This window comes from Haemorhous mexicanus, chromosome 2 (genome assembly GCF_027477595.1).
Source record: "Haemorhous mexicanus isolate bHaeMex1 chromosome 2, bHaeMex1.pri, whole genome shotgun sequence".
In the NCBI taxonomy this organism is placed as follows: Eukaryota; Metazoa; Chordata; class Aves; order Passeriformes; family Fringillidae; genus Haemorhous; species Haemorhous mexicanus.
This window is the reverse complement of record NC_082342.1, coordinates 34,183,010-34,208,368: the sequence shown is the minus strand read 5'-3', so window position 1 is coordinate 34,208,368 and position 25,359 is coordinate 34,183,010. Positions and strand designations below refer to the sequence as shown.

The 25,359-nt window shown below is 44.7% G+C and overlaps 2 protein-coding genes and 1 long non-coding RNA gene across 12 annotated transcripts in view; 2 read left to right on the top strand and 1 right to left on the bottom strand.

The window, feature by feature from the left end:
• Positions 1-6,128, top strand: part of LOC132323321 (ovostatin-like) — a 33,025-nt gene extending 26,897 nt beyond the window's left edge. For 6 of the 7 annotated variants that reach the window (XM_059838388.1, XM_059838386.1, XM_059838387.1 and 3 more), the window contains 9 exons: positions 905-1,070; positions 1,327-1,547; positions 2,122-2,337; positions 2,744-2,868; positions 3,044-3,134; positions 3,669-3,737; positions 4,663-4,768; positions 5,083-5,156; positions 5,927-6,128. In XM_059838388.1, the coding sequence (XP_059694371.1) occupies positions 905-1,070; positions 1,327-1,547; positions 2,122-2,337; positions 2,744-2,868; positions 3,044-3,134; positions 3,669-3,737; positions 4,663-4,768; positions 5,083-5,144 (1,056 nt within the window). In that variant the 3' untranslated portion in view covers positions 5,145-5,156; positions 5,927-6,128. Of the gene's footprint in view, positions 1-904; positions 1,071-1,326; positions 1,548-2,121; positions 2,338-2,743; positions 2,869-3,043; positions 3,135-3,668; positions 3,738-4,662; positions 4,769-5,082; positions 5,157-5,926 lie in introns of those variants that run through there. The other variant, XM_059838389.1, reaches the window with a different exon arrangement.
• Positions 6,129-9,378: 3,250 nt separating this feature from the next.
• LOC132323326 (uncharacterized) lies at positions 9,379-14,843 on the bottom strand. 2 transcript variants are annotated; one of them, XR_009485314.1, is made up of 3 exons: positions 14,194-14,843; positions 13,090-13,330; positions 9,379-13,016 (listed from the first exon to the last, which is right to left on the bottom strand). It is a non-coding gene; the product is annotated as an uncharacterized LOC132323326 (long non-coding RNA). The 2 variants fall into 2 exon arrangements; XR_009485313.1 differs by having other exon boundaries at positions 9,379-13,002; positions 14,194-14,841.
• LOC132323320 (alpha-2-macroglobulin-like) overlaps positions 13,663-25,359 on the top strand; it is a 35,082-nt gene continuing 23,385 nt past the window's right edge. For all 3 annotated transcript variants that reach the window (XM_059838381.1, XM_059838380.1, XM_059838379.1), the window contains exons 1-10: positions 13,663-13,848; positions 17,853-18,036; positions 18,709-18,865; positions 19,424-19,476; positions 20,169-20,189; positions 21,245-21,413; positions 23,275-23,359; positions 24,085-24,208; positions 24,918-25,032; positions 25,160-25,269. In XM_059838381.1, the coding sequence (XP_059694364.1) occupies positions 13,760-13,848; positions 17,853-18,036; positions 18,709-18,865; positions 19,424-19,476; positions 20,169-20,189; positions 21,245-21,413; positions 23,275-23,359; positions 24,085-24,208; positions 24,918-25,032; positions 25,160-25,269 (1,107 nt within the window). In that variant the 5' untranslated portion in view covers positions 13,663-13,759. The remainder of the gene's footprint in view (positions 13,849-17,852; positions 18,037-18,708; positions 18,866-19,423; positions 19,477-20,168; positions 20,190-21,244; positions 21,414-23,274; positions 23,360-24,084; positions 24,209-24,917; positions 25,033-25,159; positions 25,270-25,359) is intronic.

Below are 25,359 nucleotides of genomic sequence, written 5' to 3'. Positions count from 1 at the left end.
AAAGAGAGAGAAAGAGAGGGAGAGAGCTCCCAGAGTAGGTGACCATGCTCTGTATCTGCACTGGTTGCTGTGACAGAGAAAATCTGCATCTCTACACCTCTTAAACCACCAGTCTGAGCAGACTCTGTACAAACCTCCGTGGGATTAGATCTTCTATTTACAAGACACAAAACATTTAGTGACACCCTTTAGTTTCCAATAAAAAGACTTGACAGGAAGAAACCTCCACATGACAGGTAGTAACCCACACACCTTTGCTTAGCCTCAAAGACAGCCCAGTCAAGAAAGTAAGTTGTTGCAGGTAAATCTTTAAAATCTACAAATGGAACTAAAAGGTACCTTGGAAAAACAAATGTCCATCAGAGCAAAAGCTGATCTGTCCTTTTCAAAAAGTTGGCAGTACAAAGGTGACTACAGAGGAGATGATAGATTTCAATACACAAGTTAGCCTCCACTTTTTCAAATCCTTTCTGGGGACATGGAGTCAAACTGTACATTTTTTTGTGGGTGTAAACCTAGTACAGCATCACAGAATTAAATTTACACCAAAGTCAGTGAGGATAGAAATCACTAAGTTAGATTTGTTCAAGACAACAAACTCTTGACTATAGAAATGCAGAGCAAATAATTATCATGGAGGTAGGCAGAAGGAATTATCAGTGAAAACTATAGACCAACCTTGTCAAGAACCCCATTAAAAGCTACTTGATTTGTTTGATGTTTCCTGCAAAATCCCTCCTTGAATAATTCTGTATTCTCTCTCCTGAAGTCATTATACAAGCTGAAGTCCCACTCTCATTGCTGTGATAGTGACAGGACGAGGAACACGTTTAAAGAAAATAAATTTTTGAGCAGGTGAAGACTATTGTCCTGAATTAAATCCACATGCTTTTTTGTTTTTAAGTACCCTGTAATCCGAAATGCCTTTTTTTGTCTGGAGACTGCATCTGAGAAGAATATCAGTGAAGTTTACACCCAGGCACTCATGGCCTATGCTTTCTGCTTAGCTGGCAAGGCAGAAAAATGTGAATCATTCCTTGAAGAGTTACAGAAATCAGCAAAGGAAGTTGGTGAGTTTCAGTCACTTGGGGAATTTGGGAAATGGGAGGATGGAACAGATCTTACTGATGGTCTGACTTTGGCAATATTGAGAGAGTGGGCACGTGAGCCAAACCACATGAATGATCTGTGGAGTTAATCTGCAGTGCAGTCATTGATGTGCAGGGAGTCCTTCTGAGGAAGAGCCCAGATGCAGTGAGACTCCAAGGCAGAGAACAGAGCAGTGACTCCTGTAATCAATACTGGTTCCTCTCTTTGTTTATTCAGATGGCTCACAGCACTGGGAGCAGGAGGAGAGGTCTCCATCAGACAAATCTCCCTCCTTCCTTGACCATGCCCCTTCAGCTGATGTGGAGATCACCAGTTACGTGTTGTTGGCTCTGCTCCACAAACCCAACCGGAATAAAGAGGATCTCACCAAGGCCTCAGGGATTGTGCAGTGGATCATCAGGCAGCAGAATCCCTATGGAGGTTTCTCTTCTACCCAGGTGCCAAAACTACCTTCCACTTCACAGCTAGTCCTAGGAATCAGGACACTGGTCTAGGGCTCCAGCAGAGCTCTGACTACCCAGTCCTGTTTCTCTTTTCTAATTGCTGTCTCTGACAGAGACCAAACCTTAATACTAGGAGGCCAAAATACTCCTTTCACCCTTCTTCTTAACTAAAGAAAGGTTAAAACCATACAAGAGTAATTTGACTCGCAATAAATACAGATATTTGTGTCAGGGATGAGCCTAGAAAACACCAAGTCCCATCTGTCAGATGACTCTTGAGTTCTGTGTGGCTCCCCAGAAAACACATGCTTCACCACTATGAAAAACTCCAGAAGGGCACTCTGCTTCTCAGATTTTATGTTCTGAGACCCTTGTGTCAGGAGAGAGATTCTCCTACCCTAAAACGTACATGAGAGAATGAAATGGCTCCTTTTGTATGGGAACCCTGGAATTATACACAAATTCAAGAAGAAGTAACTGTGATGGGTATTGCAACAGGGACTCTGATCTCCCCTGCACCGGTCACGCTGTGTAGCCAATTTTCTTTTATTATTTTCTTTTTCTTCAGGACACAGTCATTGCCCTTCAAGCACTCGCTGCTTATGGTGAGGCCACCTACAGCTCTGCTTCACAAAACGGAGTCAAGATCACTTCCAAAAAGCCTTTTGAGAAGGTATTTTTTGTCAACAATGAGAACAGGCTCCTGGTGCAACAGACACCCCTTCCAGAGGTCCCTGGGAAATACAGCCTGACAATGAATGGCAGTGGATGTGTATTTATGCAAGTAAATGTCTGCTTTCTTCTTCATTGTGTCTCACATTTTGCACACAAGATAGCCACTGTTTTGATGATTTTTTAGCTGACTCCTCTTTATTTTTCTTATTGCTTGATTTCCCTAAACCATTGAAACACTCTTTTTCCCATCCCACATCTCTGACTCCTGGGGAGTTCTGGCATGGAAAAAGAGTCCTTTCTGATCAACATCTGGTTTCTTTCTGGGAGGTGACTCTGGGTACAAGCACCTTCATTGTTAAAGAGTAGAAGTCTTATGTGTTCATCATTGATATAAGCAAGCATCTTCCACATAAAACCAAGTGCAACATTGCCAGAAAACTTCACTAAGCCTGTTTTTTTGGAATGCAAAGAAAATCTTTGGCATTCTTGAACAAAAGGGTTTTTTCCTCTTCCAGACAGCACTGAGATACAACATTCACCTTCCAGAGGGTTCCTCTGGATTTCTGCTTTCAGTACAGACATCGAAAGCTTCCTGCCCACAGGACAGACCAGCAAAATTTGATATTGTCCTCGTAAGCAGGTATGCGCCACCAGCAAACCATCTGCACAGACAGCAAGGCACGCGGAGAGCACTGCTGTGTGTTTTCACTTCAGCTTATGAAGTCAAGAACCACAGGCTGATCAGTATGCTGGTGGTATCAGCCTGTTAGACACAGTGTCCCCAAAGACCCTGACAGGGCCCTCTGTTCTTGCAGTTACACGGGGAAACGCGGCAGCTCCAACATGCTCATCATCGATGTGAGGATGCTCTCTGGCTTTGCTCCTGTTAAGTCTTCCCTGGATAAGGTAAACTAAGAGGAGCAAGGCTAAGCTACCTTAGCTACTAGGCATGGTTAAGAACCATTCAGCCACAGATCCTGGGAGGTGTTTGCATGGCTGCATTGTCCATTCCTGGGTGGAGGGAATGCCCTCCAGGGAGCTCCAAACACACAGACCCTCCTATATTTAAAACTAGGAAGGGTTTCAGCTCAAGCCTGAGCAGCTGGCATCTACAACTCCAGGTAGGGAGAGGGTGGGAAACCTCTCAGACTAGCTCTGAAATGCAGATCACACCAGAGTCAGGCAGAATTCCCCAAGTGAATTGCAGCGACTGTGCATTTGGAAAGAGCTCATACCCGCAACTAAGTGAAGTGGTAGGTTTTTTGCCCATCCTTTCAACTTATTCAGCAATATTTGGACTCTAAAAGTCAACTACCAGCCCTTGAAACTTGTCTAGGAGAAGAATGAATACCACAGACATGCAGCAGTAGGGTCTGAGGCAGCACTTGTTTTGTAATGTTTTACAAATATATTTATCTCCATTTTCTTTCTGTTTCAAAGCTCATTGACAGTCAAACAGTGATGCAAGTAGAAAACAAGAAAAATCACGTCCTCCTTTATCTACAAAATGTAAGTTCTGGTCACTGTCTATTTGATTTTCACAAAGGATGGAAACAGCATGCCATAGGTAACCACAATATGGATATACCCAAATGGTGTATTTATCATGTTCTCTTCCTCAACAGTTTTCTAATGTAATCACTAAGCTGCTTACTTTCCAAACTGCATGTGACTTCCCAACCTTCCAAACAGCTTCAAACTGACAGCTGTCCTGTCAGCAACTAAAAAATCAAAAAATATAATTTAAAAAAAAGAAAAAAGCACATTGAAATTACACAAAATTCTTTCTTATTTCAGTAAAAGCAGATAAACACCAAAAAAGTGATTCCCTTGTGTGCATGCCTCTTTGGCAGGCTTCTTATAAACCTCGGTCTTTCCAACAGGACATGAAACACTGCTTTCATTCTAGCCTGGAAAGATTTTCTTTGCTTCTCTTACACTGGATCATTGCAAAATTCTGCTTGTAATCTAATCCCTGAATCAGAATTTACTTAGTAAATAATTTGCTCAGGGCACTCTAGAACTAACAGAAGCCAATACCCCAGTGATGGACTCTGTAAACAGTTTCTTATTGGTACATAATGTCCATGTCTGAAATGGGAGGGATTGGAATACCAGACTTTATCATCCTGACCATTGGGAGATTCTGGAAAATTAAACTCAGTCCTGTGGACAATTTTCCCACCTCTGGCAATAGGATATGCAATAATTACAGGACTGGGTGATACAAGCAGGACAGTAAAATCTATTAACTTTTCAGTTCAGTTTCACTTTGGACTCTCCAAACACGTTTGGATAATGGCTGTCCCATAACTGTGGGTGTGGCTTCAGTGGGATTTGGAATATGCAACCTGTCAGTTACCACCCTTGTGCTCTAGATGGTGTTGTACAAATAAAAAAAAAGACTGATGTGATCTCTGACCTTCCATCCCAGCTCTCACAGAAGAAAAGGAAAGAAATCACTTTCTCGGTTGAGCAGGACTTTGTAGTGACCCACCCCAAGCCAGCAGCTGTGCAGATCTATGACTACTATGAAACAGGTATGTCTTTGATTTTAACCAGTGTGAAGTGTGGGGACAGGGACAGCAGAACCAGCCCTGCTGCAAACAGCACTCCTCTGGACTCCATCAGCACCTGAATCTAGGGCCAGGGGAGAGATTCATTTCACTTTAATGAGTCTCGTGCCCAAGGTGATCAATGGGCATGACTAGAAAGTTATGAAAATACATGCACCAGAAGAAAGGATGTTTCAAGGATCTCCAGTTTAAGCATGCCTAGGTTATATCCACCTCCAGGGAAAGGCACAAGAGAAGCTCTCCAGGGTAACAAGAATGTTTCTATTCTTCTTCTCCAGAAGAGTATGCTGTTGCTCAATACTCATCACCTTGCAAAGAGGTTGTTGCAGAAACAGACTGAGGATTCGAAAAGGTATGTGAAAGCCAGAAAACAAACAGGCAGATAAGAAAGTGAACTATAAAGCAGCAAAAGCAGAGTGAGTAGAACAGGAACAATTCCCAAAGAAATGAAGCCTCCATGAGGATTCTCAGGGAGCAGGCAGAGAGAGTGGCCAGATCCTGTCCCATGAGACCAGTGGAATCCAAGTGGGGATCAAGCTGCTGTTCATGGGAAGAGCTTAGCATCCAGAATGAAAGCCAAAGTGCAGAATAATGGAATGACTGGGAAATACCTTCAAAGCTTCCTCAAAAGCTCAGATACATACCAAAGAACCATTTACCTATGGCCATTCTCAGAAGTCTTCCTTCTGGAGCCTATGCTTCCCAGACCCAAGCAAGGTTTTCCATGTGGACTAAGAGAAACATTTTCTGGGACAGTAAATACATTATCTGAAGAGAACACGAGGTGACACAAATCATGGAGGCAGTGTATTAACTAGTCAGAGCTATGATGCTGCCTGGCTGTAGAGGAGGTCAGGTCTGCATCCTGCTCAGCGCAGCAGTTCTGCTGGCTGCTGTCTCATGAGCAGTTTCTCAGGAGTCCAGGCACAGCTTGCTGCAAGACCTTGGTCCAGCTTTTGACTGGACCAAGGCCTTGCAGCAAGCTGTGCCTGGACTCCTGAGAAAGAGAGTTTCGCACAGAAAGAACTGATTACCGTGTGTATTGAAAAAAATGCCTGTGTTTTGTAACCTGCAACTATTGGTTCTCACTGAGGTTATTTTCTTTTGGATTTTCACCTGCAGGAGCACCATAAATGTTGAACAAGTGGTCAAGCACCCTATTTTCTTCTGTCATGAAGTCCTGGAAAGAGCCATTGCATCACAGTGGGGCTCCGTGACGTTGATTGAGCTAGTGTCTGACTCTGTTTCCTTTCACAGCACCTCTCTCCAGCTCTGTAGCATAATCATGTATACCTTTCCACCAATAAACCTCCCTTTTACATTGGGCATTGGCTTTTTTTCAGTGTCACAGAACAGGCATTTTGATGAGAGTCCACATCATGACTGCTGGCCGGGGGATGATGAGGAGAGGAACACGCTTGTCCTGCCTGCAGCACTCTGCCTCATCCCTCAGCTACAGCTGATAACCAGTGGCCACTGCTGCAATACACAGGGTGCTCAGTGCCCCCACACCCAGAGATGGCACCCACTGCTCATGGCTGCTGGACAGCCCCCACCTTTCCCCAGGCCTGGGCCAGCACTGCCTTTGCCCCTCTGGCATTAGAGTAAGGGTTTAGGTGTGGACATCACGGAGTGACTCTGCATCATGCTCAGCAGGGAACAGGGTGAGGGAAGGGGCAGCTTGCACTCCAGGCCTGTGAGTGCCTGGACCCACATCCTCCATCTCACCCTGCCAGGTCCACAAGTCTGGCCACAGTTTGTCCAAACCAGTCCACAATGGATCATGGTACCCAGCCACCAGCAGCGACCCTCCCCGTTTTCCCGCACCTCTGGTCATCCCCTCCTTCATCACGCTTGGAGCCGTGGTGGTTTCTGCAAACACAAACACGCTAGCAGAGCAGCATCGGGAGGGCTGGGGGAAGGAATGAACACGGATGCTGCTCTTGTGTGCCTGGAGCAGCAGCTGCGCCAGCAGCCCTTCCCATCCCGCCGGGCTCCAGTGCCGCGGGTCCCCGCCCCGCTCCGCGCATCCCTGCAGCGGGGATGGAGCGGGGATGGAGCCAGGCGGGCACCGGGCGTGGAGCCGGGGGACAACGGGACCCGCCGCGCAGGGGCCCCAGAAGGAATTTAAGTGCAAACTGCTCAGGTGCCGAGGGTTAACATCCAGCCGAGGGCTAGGATGTCTTTCAAAAGGATCCACTCCAGCAGATTTGCTAATAGTTACGTGCGGGCTTGCATTTTTTTCCCGGTGAAAATTATTCATGAGGCCAACGGAGGATATTCCTCTCCCCAAAACATTTTTTTTTTTTTCAAAGTGCACTAAAAATTTCGAGTTTTAGAACTCCACGGGGCTTGCCATACTGGATATGCATGACACTGATGTTATAAAAAGCCACTTTCTTAAGTTCCACAGACAAGAAATTTGTGGGACATGAAACAGCTTTGGGTACATTTCTGATCTTCATGCAGAGTGTCAAAATTAAAACATCACTGGCAGTAGGAGGAAAGGGAGGAAAGCAAGAAAGGCTGTGAATTTTGCATTCCTGACACTGCCCAGATTGTAGCAACTGACTTGATTTACATGAGCATCAGGCTGGACAAAAGCAAGAGAAATCAATGGTTATGGTAACAAGGTTGAAAAGGAGAGCAGACTGAGTGGATGTGGTTACAGGGTGTATATCTTCCTGAGGAATGTAAGGCCAATTAAGTTAAGGCTTCAGCATCTCACATGGAACTCATAAAAATCCCCTCAGGTCTGGCCAAATATGTTATTCTGTTCTGCTGAACATAGTTTCCTGGGAAGAAACAAGGTCCTGAGAAAAAAAAAAAAAAAGTGCATTTTTATCATACTTTTCAAATCTTATCTTCCTGCTAGGTCAAACCTGACTATTAAAACATGAAATGCTCATTTCCCACTGCACTCTCTTCCTCTGCATGCTGAAAAAGTAATGTTTGTTACCCAATTTTATCTTTCAGCTCAAACAGATAATTGCTGGTTGCAGTCAGATCCAATAAGTGTCCCATGCTCACGCTCTCCGTCCAGATTTTTACATCTAGATCATGTCTCCCTAGCTTCCACTCCCGCAGGGAACAGCAATAGTTTTAAAACACATTCCAACACCTCCAAGATGTCTGGAACCTTGGTGTCATGTTTCAGCTCTAGGTTTTGTGCCACACACCTGAAACTGAAGCAAGTATATTAATTGTGGGCTGAACAAGCCAGGGACACCCACCAGACTGAATGTCATTTCTTCCTCTGTCATCTGATAACCCTGAGGTGCCATGGAGCAGGGGAGTGTTCCAGACCCCAGAGGGTAGAATTACTGAAATTTTTCAGACATACAGACTAAGCAAACTGTGTTGTCCAAATGTGATAAAATCAGGCTCACTGGCCCAAGAGCTGCTACGAGGTCCCATACTGCTGCCAACCCAAAGGCACATGCACTGCCTTTCTGTGCTTGGCATTGCACATCTCAGTTTATAAAAGCTGCACTTGTCGGGTAGCTGAAAAATTTAAAAAGCTTTAAAAAGCTGAGATATTGCAGGATATTGGACTGAGTCAGCAACACTACAATAAATGGGAAACTCCGAGCTTCTCAGTGGGTGTCTGCCAGTGTCCTTGTACCTGCTCTCAAGCTTCTGAATATCCTCTGGGTCCATGCATAGCTCTGCTAGAAGCACACTAAAAGCTGTTCTGAAATGCAATTTTTATTGGTAAAAAAGAGTTAATGAAGTATAATCACGCCTTAGAGTCTTTGACTGAAGTGCTCTGTCAAGCCTACTTCCCTTTTGTGTTTAGTAATTCTTTGTAGAGTTTATTTGTACCCTGGGAATTGATTTGCTGCTCATGGGGAGTCCACACTCAAGGATCTGCAAAAGGCTGATGTTATGGCCTGGTTAAGAAGACCTAAAATGACCATACCTGCTTTGAAAAGTGAACGTAAATGATTTTACAGTAGAAGATGAGTGTCATTCACAATTCAGGCAGCAGGATGCAAAATCTAGAGAAAAAAATGCGTCTCTCCAGAAAAATAAGCTCTAGTGTAGAAGCATTCTCTTGCTTAGGCCCCTCAAATGCTTAGCAAGGGTCAGACAAAGGAGTCCTCAGTCCTGGGAGTTTGGTTGCTCCATCTTTTGACTCAAATCCTCTGTGATCCCCGCAGTGTCCCAGGTAACAGTGCCAAGCCATTAGACAATGACACAGCATGACCCCACCTGCGGGATTTAGCTGTTCAGGTCTTCTTCTCAGCACCCGTGTCAAATATAGAGTGTAAGTAATGACCCACCAATTCAATGATCAGAGAAGACCAGAAACGTGTCAGAAGACCCTTCAGCCAACAAATGACAATGTCAAATTGCCCTGAAGAAACTCAGCCTTGTTCTCTGATTATTTCTTTGTTGAGTTCCTTTGTACCTGGTGGACAATTAGGGAGGTAGGGCTGTGTCTGCACTGAAGTGACCCCCACCATCTAATTCAACAGCCAGGTGACACAGAAGTGTGGTCACATCTCTGGCACCACTGCCTGTGAAACACCAAGTGTCAAAGAAGGGCTTCCTGAGGAACATCACTCATACACTTGAATTTTTTTATTCAGAGCAACAATGAAAAGTTTCCTCAAGGATTTTTCAAGTGGAAAAGCACCACATTGTAAACTAATCCTGTAGCTCACAGCAAGAGAAAATTTCTTTCTGATTGACCTTGTAGAGGGTCACCTTTTGAGGGTCAAGAAAATCCTAAAAGCAAGGCATTACATTGAATACAGGACCTAATAGCCTCCTTCAAGGAAATGTCTCACTCTTCCCCTTTCTGATAGTCCTGCAGCCCAGCACACTGATCTCCTTTCTGGCACACCACTGTTCCTGCTGGGAAAACCAGGATCTCCCTTAAGAACACGATTTCAGCTGGGCTTCTGGACCCCATGTTGTCACACTGTGTGCGTATAACCTGTCAGCTGGGAGGTTTAAAAAGTCCTGTTTGTGAGGGAAGAGAGACATATGAACAAGGCAGTCGGAGGTGAAGGGAATAAAAATCACCACTGGCTATGACAGGACTCTGTGCATGCTGCTAAAGTGCTAACCTCACACATTTTTTCAGCCTCCTACCCTTTGACTCACTGCCTGTAGGGAGGTAAAGGCTGGGTTATTACTGGAAGCAATTGCATAACTGTGCCAGATGTTTTCTACTTCACTTCTCTAGAAGTGATAAGCTCTAGGTCCCACCAGCTCTCCTTGCTGTCCTTGCTGTCAAGGCAAGGTGTGTCCCCAAGGTGTGTGCCAAGGTAAAGCACATCTGGGAAGTCCTGTGCATTGACTGTGGGATGCACAGCTGGCTCTCTCTTCAGAGCCCACGGCTGCTTAGGAGAGGTCTTGTCCTGTTCCCAGGACAGGCTTTGTAGCAGGACACTGTGTTGAAAAGGCTCCTGGTAAATGGTGTTCTCCAGCTGTGTTACACTGTCATGGCTCAGCCACCTCCCCCTGACTGAAGTGCCAGTTCTGCCCTGCCTAACAAGTTGGAACAGAACAAAGCAGAGGTGCAGGGGAGAAGATTAAATGTGACAATGTCTGATTTCCTTGCCTCATGCTCCACTAGGACTTCCTTGTTTGGCTTTTCTGTAGCATCCTCTATCTCAAAATCCTGGACAAACACAGCAGCTGACCCCCCAGTCTGAGAAAAGACTCATGCCTTGGGTATCAAAAACCTGGCTTAGCTGTAGCTCAGAGAGAGCCCTTGCATCATGTCACCCAGCCAGGCAGGAACAGAGCTGAGCACAAAGCCCTTCCCCCTGGCCACCTCTGCTCACACAGAAGGCTCTGGGAGACAGGAGAGGAGTGAGAGCCCCTGCACACCTCTGCAGCAGGTGGGGGTTACACCAGGTGGGTGCAGCATGGGCTGTGCCACAGGGAGGTGGCATTGGCACAGCCTTGTGCCACCTTCTTCCAGCAGCCTGCCAGAGGGAGGCAGTGACTTGGAGTTTTAATGTTTTATAGCTAAGTGAACTTAAAATCTAAAGGGAAAAATCTCTGAAAAGCCTACACACCATGAAAATCAGGATTTTTTTTCTGCTCAATCCCTTGTGCTATGAAATGTGGCTGGGGTCTGGGGATGGGTGTCTCGTGGCACCTGTGGGTGCCTGTTCTGTTGTTACATAGCCCTTGGGAGGAACACTTTTTTTCCTTCCATGTGCTCATTGTTTCTCTGTATGAATCTTGGCCTATTTACCTGTGCTCCTGCCTCTGTGCACCTCTGAGGAAAGCCTGGCTCCAACAGTGTTCAACCTGACTTGAACATAACCTCAAGGCCAGCAGAAGAACCTTCATGAGATGCCTGTACCTAAGGAGAGAGCTAGTCCAGACACTGACTTAACAGCCAAAGCTAAACAGAAAGTCTATATAGATTTAAAATATCTTTTTATATGGCAAATTTTTGCCTGAAGAGTCATATGACTCAAAAAATGCATAGTTGATTGTCCTGAGTGCTGGTCAGAGACACATTTGTAAATGTTTTGGCATGTCCTACCCCCCTCCTGGGCAAAATTCTGAGTAGTACAAAAGCATAAATTAAAACAGCTTGTCATTTGTAACTACATCAGGGATTATCTTCAATTCTCCATAATATCCAAAAATATCTGCTAACAGGCGAGTAGTTTCCTGTTTACACATTTTAAAATTATTAGAGATCATTCACTAGTAACCTTAGATGGATTTTATAATGGGATTGCAACAATTTATCCTACTCTGTGTGCGCTGTGTACTGTAAGTATCAAACAGACACGCTGTGGATTTCTCATGCCTGAGGGTAAACAACCTTGTTTATAGCCTTTTTCACAGCATACAATATAGATTTCTTCTGAGGCAAGACCAAATTTATATATACTGTGGATGTTTGTTCTAACATAGCTGAGAAAGACAGAAAACCTCTAAATACCTTATATATGGCTTCCCCTACAGATGGCCACCTCACATCATGCAAAGCATGGTCACAGGACCATTTATAAAATTCAGCTACCAATCTGGTTTGCAATTTAATCTACAAAGTGCATTAAAATGAAAATAATTCATTGATGGTTTTGCCATGCCTGAATTTAGTCATTTGTTCACTTGTCACCTCAGAAATATGAGTTGTATTTGACAGCCCAGCTGTCCACATCTGGGAAAGGCAGCTCATCTGCTGTCAGGCCCTTCTCTCAGGTTAAATTATTCAACAAGCAACTAAAGTGGATAATCTTTATTCATTCTGACATTTCCAGTTTCATTGGAAGTTTAGTTGATGAAGCCATTTTATGGTATTTCATTTCATTGTGTATCTTCCTGTTCCTGCTTGGTACAACTTGTAAAATGTTCATATTGTCTGAGGTTTTTTAATAGATGACCTTCCCTTCACTGTGGTCTGTGAAGCATTTTGTCTCCTGTACAGTGAGAAACCCCTTTTTATGTCTTTGGGTGTTGCTATTATTCCTATTGATTTATCTAAGTACTTTTCCCTGTCATACTTTTTTGTCATACGAAATAAATTGCTTTGGGTTTGTTTGCTTTTGCTTTTTCTCAGGCTGGGAAAACTAATATCATAATTTGGATTTCCTTTAAAATAACAATACCGATCTTTGTGGGGTTTTTTTCTCCTGTAGTATTTTTTCTGCCTTTAGCTGAACAGCTAATACAATTTGTTAACTTGAGCTGTTCATATAAGTCTTGGGTTTTACAGTGGGTTTTTTCTCCCCTGTCTCCACACAAAGCTGATGTAGGCATTAAGGAGAGACATTCCTTTGCTAGAGCTGCTGGTTTCCAACAGGAGTTCTTAGGTGAAAGTGCATGGACCACCTTAGGCATGATACCAGTGTCTTCGAGAAATGCTTCCACAGCTTTTTCTTCTCACACATGCCTGTTCTTCAGAGCCAAAGGTTAAAGTTCACTTTATTGCTTGGCTTTGGCCTTGGGGTCAAGCATTGTGCTACAGTTCTTGAGGAGACTGGACAGGATCACATCAGAGAAACAAGTGTTTTTCTTGGGGTTGTTTACCTTTGGTGGCAGAGGTGCCAAAACTTCTTTAAGACTTCTGGAGCAGACAAGGATTCCCATATCTACTACTGTTGTGAAAGTACAGAGAGTATTTGCACCCAAGCACAGACACCTTTTCTTCCTGCAGTTACAATCAGCAACGAGCCAGTCTGTTTTTGGACAATTGGCAGTCACATTCAAAGCTAAAAAATAGAAACTGAAAAGAAATCAGAGGAAACTATACCAGAATTGGGTTAAGGTGATCAAAATTACACAGGTCAATATCTTACCTTATTTTCAAGGGAAAATGTGTTTTCTATACTGGTCATAAACTTGGAGGCGTAGGACGCATCGAATTTTTGTGTCATCTTTGCCAGGCAAAGCAGTGAGGGCTGTAAGGCTCAGGAGAAACTTTGCAGAATGAGGCATGCTGTGACTGGAATTCATCAATATTCATGATGGCCCGTATTAACTTATTAATTTCATCTTCTGTGTCAGTCATTCCAGCTCAAAACAATATATTTTAAAGTGCTGATGAAGAGGAACAGTGAAGGAAATATTGTGGAAATTTAAATCAGATTGCTGTGACTGGATGCTGCCCACAGGCAATATTACCGTGTGCTGAACACAGTTCACATCCCCAACACTGCCAATTTCTGATGGGTTAAGGAAAACAGGGTATGAATCATTCAAAGATTTCTAATATAAGCATTACCCAAATAAATACCCTTCCCCCACTTGCAGAGCCTCTGGCCAAATACTGTCCCTCTGTTCCAGCTCCTCCTTGCTGCCTCTCCCTGTTTCCGGATGGGCCCTGGCCCCCAGCCCTTATCTCCTCCAGCCCCCGGGCTGTTTGCAGAGAGCACTTATAAAGAGGCTGACAGAGCACGGAGTGGAGGGGAATTACAAGGTGCAGGCAAACAGCAGCACTGCTTGGCTCAGCACGACCGGCTCTGCACCATGGGGAAGGACAAACTGCCCAGCAAACCCAACATCTTCCTCCTCCTTCTCTTCTTCCTTCCTGGAAATACTCCTCTCAACACCGAACCGTAAGCTACACGTGCGGAGGGGGGAGGGAGGTCTCAGTGCTCCCTTTCTCCTGCAGTTTTCTTCCCACTAATAACCAAGCCCTGAGTTTCCTGCGCAGCTCTGACAGTTCTCCCCGCTCCCATCCTGTAATCCCCCGGCTGTCCAGCGCTGGGACCCCTCCTCACCACTATCTCTGCCAGTGGCCTCCTTCCACCCGCCCCCCAATCTCTGCCCACATGCCCACAGTCCTGCCCTGATAGTCCAAACCTGGGTCCTCACAACATCTTTGCCCAAGTACGTTTCTGCCTAGAAAGCTCTCAGGGCCTGGGATGTTGCGCGCATGATGCCGGGATCCAGGTGCTTACCTTTCCCGGAGTGTCCTGCTTTCAATCACTGAGTTACTTCTCTCCATTCTCCTGTTGCTTTGCAAGCCAGTTTGTTCCCCTTTCTCCTGCCAGTTTGTTTCCCTTGGCAGCCTCAGATGTACTTGTTCTCGGAGAGGATCTGTGACCTAGATTCCCTTCCTCCGGCACGGGGGCTGCTGCCAGAGCCCTCCCTGCACACCCGCGCCCGGGCTGCGCTGCCCAGGAGCGCGGAGTCAGCTTGGGCTCTGCCGGGAGAGGGGCAGCCCGGCATGGCACGGGCAGGCTGGAGTCCGGCATGCCCACCCCAGCCTTGCCCACCAGACAGTGTTGCTGTAAGCCTCTGGTCTGGGTGGGAGCAGCCCCTCTTCATACCTTGGCTGGCGCTCCTCTTGCAGTGCTGACAGAGGCACGGCTCTCACCAGCACGGCTCTCTCTCACCAGCACGGGTCCGGCAGTGCTTGCTGCAGAGATTTCATGCCCACGAGCACTGCCACAGCGCTGGCAGATGGTGCAGCACTACTGCTGCCACTTGCTGCGTGGTCTGAGGTAAAGGTGTAACTGCGTCAGCCTGAAGGACCTTTGACTCGTGCTGTACCATCAATCCCCCATTTGCCTGCCCTGTTTGGTGCTTCTGGGGTGGATCAGCCAAGCAAGTCTGCTTTGGGGTCAGGCAGAGCTCGCTCGTCCCCCTACAGTAATCTGATGTAAATAAGTAATGAGGTAATCTTCATTCATTCTTGCCCAACATCAGGGGGAAAGGGAATGAAACCATACTGCTCAGACCTGTGGGGAACACAGAACCATCGAATGGCCTGGGCTGGAAGGGACCTTAGAGATCACTCAGTTCCAAGCCCTCTGCCATGGACAGGGACACCTTTCTCTAGACCAGGTTGCTCAGAGCTCCATTCAACCTGGCTTTAAGCATCTCAAGATGGGGTACCCACAGCATGACTGGGCAATCTGTGCCAGCGCCTCACCAGCCTCACAGTGAAGAAATTTTCTCCCTAATATCTAATCTAAACCCACTCTCTTTCAGTTTGAATCCATTTTCCCTTGTCCTGTCCCTTGGCAACAGTCTCTCTCCATCTTTCTTGTAGGCTGCTTTTTTCTGGGAGGGAAGAACAAAGAGAGGCTGAGAGGTGGCAGAGAGAGGGGTGCTGTTGGGGTCCCCAGAAGGAAGACAGGAACCCAGTAGGGAGGCAGTTCTGAGCAGTGAACTGCTAGGTAGCATAAGGCTAGTGTTTTTGCTGTGGGTGCAGGATAGATCAGATGCTGTATACAACACAGAAAGGAAGCATCCCTTGAACTGAAGACAAAAATTAAACTTCCAACCAAGACTTGCTTTCTGTGCCCTATGCAAGTAGGGGTATCACTTATTTGGGCAGAAATAGCTGCTGCTATTTCTGTTTCAGAGGTGACCAGCTGGACAGGAGACACAATTAAGGCTCAGATTGCATATTACAAAAAACCATATTCATCAAGTTCGTGCAGCACGGGAACAGGTGACCCAGCTAGATGGTAGAAACTCCATCTGTGGTGTCCTTTGCAAAAGTCCTCTTCCAGGAGGGAAGGTGGGCTTGAGATATCCAGAGGTCCTTTGTAACCAAAACTTCAATGATTTTGGAAGGATGCAGCCAAAGGTATTTTTCTCTGGTTGTGCATGTAGGCTGTTTTACAGTGCAGTGGACATGCTAGGGAGTACTCTGCATTTGGTCATAAGAATGAGGCCATAATGACACTTGAATGGGCAAGTATGGATTTGGGCTGATGAAGTTCACTGCCTTCTTTGGTGGGTGCTTGTTCTAGCAAGTAGCTGAGTGTCAATACACAGACAGACACTATTCCACCTTAAGCTACAGTATTACCTTCTCTGTAGAGACAAACTCACCATTTTTGCCTCAGCCACCATCTCTAGGGTGTCCTATTCCTCCTTGATGCGTGCCTCTGTCAGAGTCACTGCCTCTCTTGTCAGAATAGCTCATAGCAAGCTGAGGTCTCTTTTGTCAGCCCAGATGTTTTTTGTCCTGGAATGTGTATACATGGGTTTTGTGACCGCAGTTGCTTAAAACACTCATGGTAATTTAATTCATCTGTCTCTTCTAAACAACTCATCCCAAAACACCTAAAGAGAGATCTATAAACAGCATGGTTTATATCTTTGTTTCAAAGGCAGGGAAGCCAGCCTAAGGGGAAGTTCTTCAAGTTGGCCAAAATTTCAGCAGAACAGTGAACAGGAAGAGAAATGAGGCCAAATTCCCCACGAACTAGGTCATGCTGTCCTTTCTGTAGACTGGATGTTATTGTCACATTGCCAGTGCCACTGACAGGGGACAGGGGGGATGGCATCGGGGGAAGCAGCATGGGCTGAAGCCATGGTAAGAAGGTTGTGGAAGAAAGGAAACACTGGAGAAAGCAGAGTCACAAGTTATAACTCACTCTCTGGGAGGCCGGAGTTCCCTCGTTTCACAGCTTCTGCAGCAGCACTGGCTGAGCAGAATTGCCAGCAGGCTCCTCACTACATTTCACCACATTTCTGCTTCATGGTGAAGGAAATGCAGGAGCTGCTGGGATCCCACTGCCTCCACAATAGCTTTAGGACTCCCCAGAAAGCTCAGAGCCCAGGCAAAAATGTAGCTCTGGATGGATTATCTGTATTTGTCCTCTATTCCTTTCTGAACCCTTCCCAACAGGGGGAAGGGTTTGTTACTTATTACTGATTGAGAATTTTCCAAGGCTGACCAACAGCGGTCAAGTCTGAGTGGTAGGAGCTCACTTACTATATTTCCTTTATGAACAGTTCATTTGCTATTTTTGCTACTCAGTTCTATCATACAAAAAATCTTTTCCACAAATATATGTCATTTTTTAGTATTTTCTTACCCTGCACAATTATGAGAAAATTGTACTTCCAAGATCATTTAGGTATGTACTGAAAAACAGGGGTCTCAACACAAACTCTGGAGGTTTTCACTGGTTCCTACCCCTTCTGTCCTATCTTTCAAGCAATTAATCTAGGACAGAATTAATAATTTGATTTATTAGTAAAATGATCCCTTTTATTGAATGGCAGCTTTGTTTAAGGGAGGGACCTTTCTCAAAAGCTCTTTGAAGATGCAAGTACACTTGAGGTGCAATGAAACACTACACCCCAAAATCCTTTGTGTGCTCGTTTTAATAAGGTCCCAAACTGCAAGCACTCACATCTTTGCTCAGCATGTGAAGGATTTGGGAACCTGGATCGGCAAAGACTGGAGGAGTCAGAAAAGTGGGTGGGTTTTTTCCTCGTCTGTTTTTAGCTAATGCCTTTGAGTCTCAAAAGGAGATTGTGGGATATACAAAATTCAATTAACAGCCTGAAACCTTTCAAACCATCCTTACTCCCTGCTGTGAAGCCAAACAAAACATCCTTTGTAAAGCACTCTCCATTAGCATAGAAATTGTTCTTTCTACTGCAAGCATTTTCCTGCTTTTAGGCTAATTAGTTGGACCGTTTAATATGTATAAACCCAAAATAAAATGAATGCTCATGTTATATGCGCTGCAATTCGCAGGGATGGCAATGGATTAGGCATGCTGATTTGTTAATTTCCCTTCACTTAGTACTGTTGCCTTGAAAGTGTTGCACATTTCTGATCTTTCTTGCTTCCCTCCCTTCACAGGCAGTACATGGTGCTGGTGCCCTTTCTGATCCACACCAATTCTCAGGAGAAAATCTGTGTTCAGCTGACCTACCTGAACGAGTCTGTGACTCTGAGTGCCACACTCGAGTACCTAGGGGAGAACAGGAGCTTGATTGATGACGTGGTGTCAGAGAAAGATGTGTTCACCTGCATCCCTTTCTCTGTGAGTATCTCATCCTTGTGGGATGGTCTCTTGTGTTTATTGATGTGGCATTGTAGATCCAAACAGTCCAGAAATGAGAAATAAGACATGCTACAATCAGAGACCCCTCAGCTAAGTTGAACAAAAGAATTAACTCAATGTGGATAACTGACTGTGGTAGTCTTACAAGGACTAATTTCCCCCCATTATCAAATTCTGTGTCCCACATGTGTTAAGAGAAGTATTTTGGAACTTTGACTGACAGAATGTGCCCCATGTTTGTTTGATATGTGTAAGCCTGAGACAAAAAATATCAGCCAGGAGTGAAAGCTGTAGAAGCTGGGGAAATGTTAGACAGTGAGGTCCATGAAATCATATGGCTGTTTCTGGAGCTTATTCCCAGTTTTTTACTGCAGAAGGCTGGTTGGTGAGTAATGTAAGCAACAGGTTCTATGCCCTAATTAATGAATCTGTGTTAATTTTCTTTTTGATAAATCATGTGACAGAATAAGATCAAGTTCAATATTTGTCTAAGTATATAAATGAAGGAAGGCAAGAGTTTTTTTCTTGCTCCCTGCACTGAGTCCTTTTTGTCCCTTTAGGGAACTTTCTGACCCAGCTAGCACTTCTTCCTTCAACGCTCAGTGCAATGGGGTGAATCAGTAAAGCAGTTATCCTCTTCATTCTCCTTAGCTCCCAAAATCCAACAGCACATCAGTGGCGTTTCTCACTGTGACGGTGACAGGGGACACACTGCAGTTCAAGAGCCGCAAGTCAGTGCTGGTCAAGAATTCCGAAAGCTTGGTCTTCGTCCAGACAGACAAACCCATCTACAAGCCTGGACAGACAGGTACCAGGAATTGGGCTGGTATTGACTCTGGCAGCAACACATCTTAAGGGCTCCATTCTCCAGAGGTGCCATACTTGTATTGAAGTTTTCAGATTTCTTCATGGGGGGATCCAAAGTACTCAGTAAATCTTATTTCTGTCAGCTGAGGTCTAGTTCATGGCACTTTCATCATTCCTAATCTTCATTCTCCAGGCACAGCATCTCAGCCAGATGTAGGCACAGGCTCTGATTCATTCTGCTCAAGTAGGGGCACAAAACTGGGATGACTGTAAAGCATAGTCTCCCTTGGCTGCACCAAAATCAACAAAGCAGGACAGGCACTCCCAAGAGATAATTCAATTCAGCCAAGACCTGATTATCCTTCTAAATTTATCTGCCCCTCGCTATCTGCAAGAGAAAGAGCCTGAAGTAATTGTTTCTATTACTTAGAGATCTCAATTCAGAGCCTGTTCAGCCATGGAATGAATTTGAGTAGTAAATTATTGAAACATTGTGATTTCCTGGTGATGGCTGCAAAGTTAACAGTGGAATTTCCTTTTCTTCTGTTACACCCTTCAGTTCAGTTTCGGATCGTCTCTCTGGACAAAGACTTCTACCCGCTGAATGAGAAGGTAGAGCCTGAATTCCTTGCTGTTAGCCAGGAGATTTAATTCTTAAATTAACACCATTGCTGTCATCATCCAGAACCACAGAAGACAGCCTTTAAAGCATATGATACTCTCTCACACCATGCTTTACCTGTTCCATATTCTATCCTAGGACACCTTCCACCTGTCTCTAATGGCTGAAAAAAAAATCCCCCATTTCAGAAGCATATAGATGTTTAAAACCAGATTTTCAAATCAATGTATGTGGCTAAGCATGTGGGCAGGGATGTCATTACTGAAAAAATGTGTGGGACGAGTTTCCATGGGTAGTGACAGGTGTGCAGTTGTTTCTGGCAGTGGGTGCAATCCCACACTTAGAGAGCAGCATGACCAGAACTTGGTTTTATGGAACTGGTCAGGGGTGCAAGTCCACCTTTGTTTTATTTGACAATCGGTTCCTTATGCAGACAAGTTCTTTGAAAACTTGTGCTTCATCACATCTTCATACAGTGGTAAGACAAAAGGTCAGGGCCCTAAAATATTATAGAAAAGATTCCTAAGCCATCAAGAACCAGGGAAAAAGAGCGAATACGGAAAGGGAACAACCCAGAGGACTTCTTAGAAGTTTGTTCTTCTGCCCTTCAGTACAAATCTGGAAATCACTTCCCTGTGGCTAATATTTCTAACATTGATTTTCTTCTGCTCTTTCCCCACAGTTTCCCTTTGTCTATGTTCAGGTGAGTGGATAACCACATTGTTATTTGCAGAAGAATGTGCACAGAGCTACCAGCCCCCAGCAGTGGTGTTTTCAGGCTGAGGGGCTTGGGAAAAATCACAGGCCTGCAACATTTTCCCTTTGGTTAAAGGAATAAGCTCCAATAATGATTCTTTGAGCTGTAGGAGAAAACTATTTAACCATTACAAGCCATGATGTGAACAGATCTGCTCTTGCCTAGATATTATCAAAATGGCTTATTCCTCTTCCCAGTCAGAACTGGGTCTCTGTCTGCCAAGTGTGGTTGAAATTAGAGACCAGTGTTAAATAAGCTTTCAAAAACAAAGAAACAAAATTAGATAAGTAGACATCCCTTGTCCTCCCAAGCCTGTTCTTTTTGTCTGGCTTTTTTTTTAATGGTTGAATTTCAGTGGCAAACAAAAGTTAATAGGAAGGATGTTTCAACAATTCAAGCTCTCACTTTTTCAGATGAGAACCCAAAATTTACAATTATTATTTGGGATATCTTCTTTTGAAAAAACTCATGATGAGGGCTCATGGACAAACCCTGAAATAAGTGAGCACAAAATTTATTTTGATTTACACAGTTAATGAGTCCTGTGTAGTGAGTCCTTTCTCAGTCCCATAGATAAGTCAGGTGTCTGATTACTCAGCAGATTGTTTCTTGGTACTTCAGCAGTCTTCATTCCAGCCAGGAGAAAACCAAAACTTTTGCATGCTCTATGGCCAGTCAAGGAAGCTGAAACTTCCCCCTTTTCTCCATGTGTTTCACTTAGTTCTGTTCCCTTCTGTTACCCTGCCAGTCTGTCTTGCCTAGCTTCCCAGCCCCATCCTTTGCAGGTACAGCTGAGGGGGAGACAACACAAAAGTGTTTAAAAGCTTTCTTGCATGCAAGTTATGCAGAATTGGCAGGTAAGTGCTTTCAGAACCTCACTGATTGTTAAATAATTACAGATAGGTATTTCCCAGCTGGGATGTGCATGCACTGGGCCCTGCACTGCTCTATCCCTAGCACTCTCCTGTACTGTCTTGTGACACTGTTACCCTCACCTGCAGGATCCCCAGAGGAACCGTGTGTACCAGTGGCAAGGGGTGGAACTAGAAACAGGCTTTACACAGCTCTCCTTCCCCCTCACCTCGGATCCCATCCAAGGCTTCTACAAAATAGTTGTGCAGAAGAGCTTCTCATCCCATGTGGAGCACTCCTTCAGTGTGGAGGAATTTGGTAAGGAGAGGAATTTGAAAGTGATGCCTTTTACTGTGACCACTCAATTTGGTATTTCCTGGGAACAACATGGAATATAACAGGCAATGGGGTTCATAGGGGCTGAGCCAGAAAGCACTAAGTGATTGCTGACTTTACAGCATCTCTGCAACCTGCCCAAGATTGTATTTGCTCAAACTGCTCTGGGGAGCACAGAACATGCCAGAATTCCTGTGTATGGCTTGTGGCACCAATTTCAGCTGGCTTTGTCTCAGTTGACTCCAGTCCAGCAGTTTGTTGCAAGTAGCAATGATAAGAATGTAAGAGATGACAATATTTTGGTGGCTCTATTTTGCTTCTCTCATCATTGCATAAGGTCTCTTTCTCCATTCGTAATCCTCTCTATTTTTGCTCTTCCCTGTTTCTGTGACAGCTTGGAAAACATGTTTGGTAGAAAACTTGCAATTGAAGGGCAACCCATGAATGTTACAAAAGACTGCTAGGAGAGACTGAGCAAGGAGAAATGTGCTGCTGCAGGGAGCCTTTTAACTCTCAGTTCTCTAACTAAGCTTCCTGGGTGATCACAGATGTGTATTCTGACCATAAGTGTGTATTCTGACTGTAGTGCATATTTGACAAGGCTGATTGGCCAGTGCTTCACACTCCCAGGCTCTCCCTGACTCTGCATGAGGATCAGCTATTTATTCCAGAAACAGTAGATCCATTGATCAGGACCTGCTGTTTCTGGAATATGCAGTCCATAGATTGACATTGAAGTCCATGAAAGATGTCTTATTTGGCTTTGAGTCAGGCATGGTAAATAATTTGACAACAAACCAGGCTATAGGCTTCAATCTGCCATGGTGACAGATGGCCTGTTCCTCCTCCCACAAAGACCATTCTGAATGCCCCACAAAATCAAAGATGTTAAGTCCCGTTGTTAGCCTCCTCCTAAACCAATTTTTCTTTCCTTTGTCCTTTAGTCTATTTTTTATGAATCTCTCCTATTGCTATTTCTCTTAAATTCTTTTGAGGAAATGCACCCTGGGGTTGAAACACTGAGCCTTGCCTCCCATCTTAGAGGCAAATTTGTGTCTAAACTGTTTAACCCAGGGTTATTTTCCATTTCCTGGATGTGCAGCCACTCTGCTGTTATTTTCTTGCACTGTGAAAAAAGCCCTCAGCTGCACCACCTGGAAGCAGGACATTGCATGCTTCAGTCCAGTCCTGGGCATGAGGAGTTGGAGGTGTAGGGCTGCAGGATGCAATATGGGAAGAGGGACGTAACTTAATGCTCAGAAGCAAAATATGTATTTCACTTGTGCCCCTTTATATTGGGCTTCAGTGCTGCCTTTTCCGCTCGAAAATATGGATCTGAGAGTCTGTGGATAGATCCACTTGAACTCTGTGGCTATGCCGGACAATATCCCACAGTGCATCTTAGTGGGCCTAGGAGCAACTCTGCAAATCCAGAACAGTAAGAATGAGCCAAGAGAATCAATGATTTGGGGCATTTCAATGTGGTAAATCACAAAGGTGGTGAAAGTGCTGCCGCAAGTCCCTCCTGCAAATGATGCATTGTGAAGACATCACAGAGGGCCAGTGTGTCCTTGTGAATGGACACAGGTGAGGGATCTGCTCAGCTCTCTGGTGCCACGTAAGTCTGTGCTGCCCATAAGGCAAGGTAAGGACTACAAATTCCCTAATTGCCTTTGAACCCAAACAGTGGTGAAGCCTGAGAAAACCTATGGAAGAGGTAGAGATATATACTGGAGACCACAGGGAGGTTCATGAGGATGATCCTGGCTCTGTGCTTGGGTTACTGTGTAGTACACAGCTCCTATTCACTCTTCTCATACCAGACTTTCTCTCTTCCATCTAGTGCTGCCCAGGTTCGAGGTCCTGGTGAAGGTCCCAAAGATGATCACTATAAAGGACAACGAGCTTCCAGTGTCTGTCTGTGGTCTGTGAGTCACAGAGCTCCAGTAAATTTCTCTTGCTTATCCTTCACTCTTGGTCCTTTTTGACGAGGACCAAAAGAAGTACTTGGGGAGGGTTTTACAACTTTTCCCAGGCATATAGTGAACACTCATTCTGTCAGTCATTTCATTCTGTCAGTCCTGAACCTGCTGCTTGGCCTGAACAGTCAAAGTGAAGGGTCTTCCTTGTGTTCCTTAAAAGATTATGTCAAACAAATCTGCATCTTTCTCTTCTCAGTTTATCTCACATTTTCTCTTTCTGTCTTTACATTTCTTCAGTTTGAGCTTGTCTGCCAATGCTGAACCCTCAAATACTCCAAGATGCCAGATCAGGCATCATTTAAATTGGTGATGCTAACCCCGTGTTCTCATTTTTAACTCATAAATCTCTCCGTCTGAGTACCTGCTTGTCTTTCCATTTTTTCATGGAACCCTGAGCAGTTTGTAATATGCAAATGCTCCTGGCTGAAATAATTTTCTGAAGTCAACCTTTCTCTGCAGAGACATCCCACCTAGAACAGGATGAATGTACCTTCCATGGATGATGGAAGAATCTCACTATGGAAGTGATGGAAATCATTAAAATGTCAGATTAGTCATCCTTTAAGAAGTATTAGGAAATCAGCCACAGAGGTCTTTAAGGAGATGTGTCTGAGTGTGACTGTGACTGATTGTCTTCCTATCTGATACATTGTTTAACACACTGTGATTAGGTACACCTATGGGAAGCCTGTTCCTGGTTTGGTGAATGTCCAAGTATGCCGGAAATTTTCCCAGTCTGCTTCAAGTTGTTATGGAAAAGAAACAGAATCTGTGTGTGAAGAATTCACTAGGCGGGTGAGTCCCAAGATCAAAACACAGTGGATTTTCTGGAGGTTAACAGGCAGTGTTGTCTCAAGAAAGATCAAATATGCTGGGAATGAGTAGGGCATCAGAGATAGCATTCTCTCTAGGGAAAAGGAAGGAATCTCAGAGGAAGGCATTCTTAACAGCCTGGAAACAGAACTGATGATGAAAACATGACCCCATTGAAACCAGTGACAAACCTCCAGCTGATAGCCTTGAGGTCTTTGCTGCAGTTCCACAAACTGAGAAAATAATCTTTGAAGGAATTTTCTAACTGTGAGAGGGACTGACTGTGAGCAAGGAGCAAAGATGAGGAGAAAACAAGAAGGCTGTATAGAGAACAAGGAACAAAGATGAGGAGGTATTGTATATGGGTCAAATACAGGAGAAAGAGCAACAAGATGAAGAGAGAAGACTGGAAGAAACAGGAAGAAAAACAGAATTAAGGCAGGAGAGAATTAACAAGGAAACCTGTGTGACCCTTAGAAAACTGTGTCAGGTACCTCACAGAACACAGAAAATATGTGGATGAAACACTAGGAAACAGGCTGAACACAAATTATTGGAGATAACCCTTGAAGAAATTCTGGAATTTCATGAACAGAAGTCAAGAATGTTGGGTCTGGGGTTTCTATTCTCATTCCTCAATGCACAAACTTTGTTCACAGAATTTCAATTTTCTCTCCAATCCCTTGCTTAGGCAGATGCTCGTGGGTGTGTTTCTGGTGTGGTGAGGACCAAGGTGTTTCAGCTCCTGCGCAAGGGATATGAGATGAGCATTGAGGTACAAGGCAAAATCACAGAAGATGGCACAGGTATGTAGGACATGAAGAAGGCAAAGTGATGGCAGGCCATACCAGGAGCAACTGGCAAACACATGGAAGGTGGAGTAACATGACTAGAAATTCAATAATAACCCCTCTTTACTGTGCTCTGTCTCAGGAATAGAGATGACTGGAACAGGCTCCTGTGGTATCACATCCACCATGAGCAAAATCCACTTTGACCTGTTGGACTATGTGTACAGACCAGGGATCCCACTCTTTGGGACGGTAGGGAACGTCTGAGACCCTGGGCAATGAGTGGCACAGCAAAGACACAAGTGCACAATCCCATCAGATGGAGTCAGGGGGGTGTGGGTT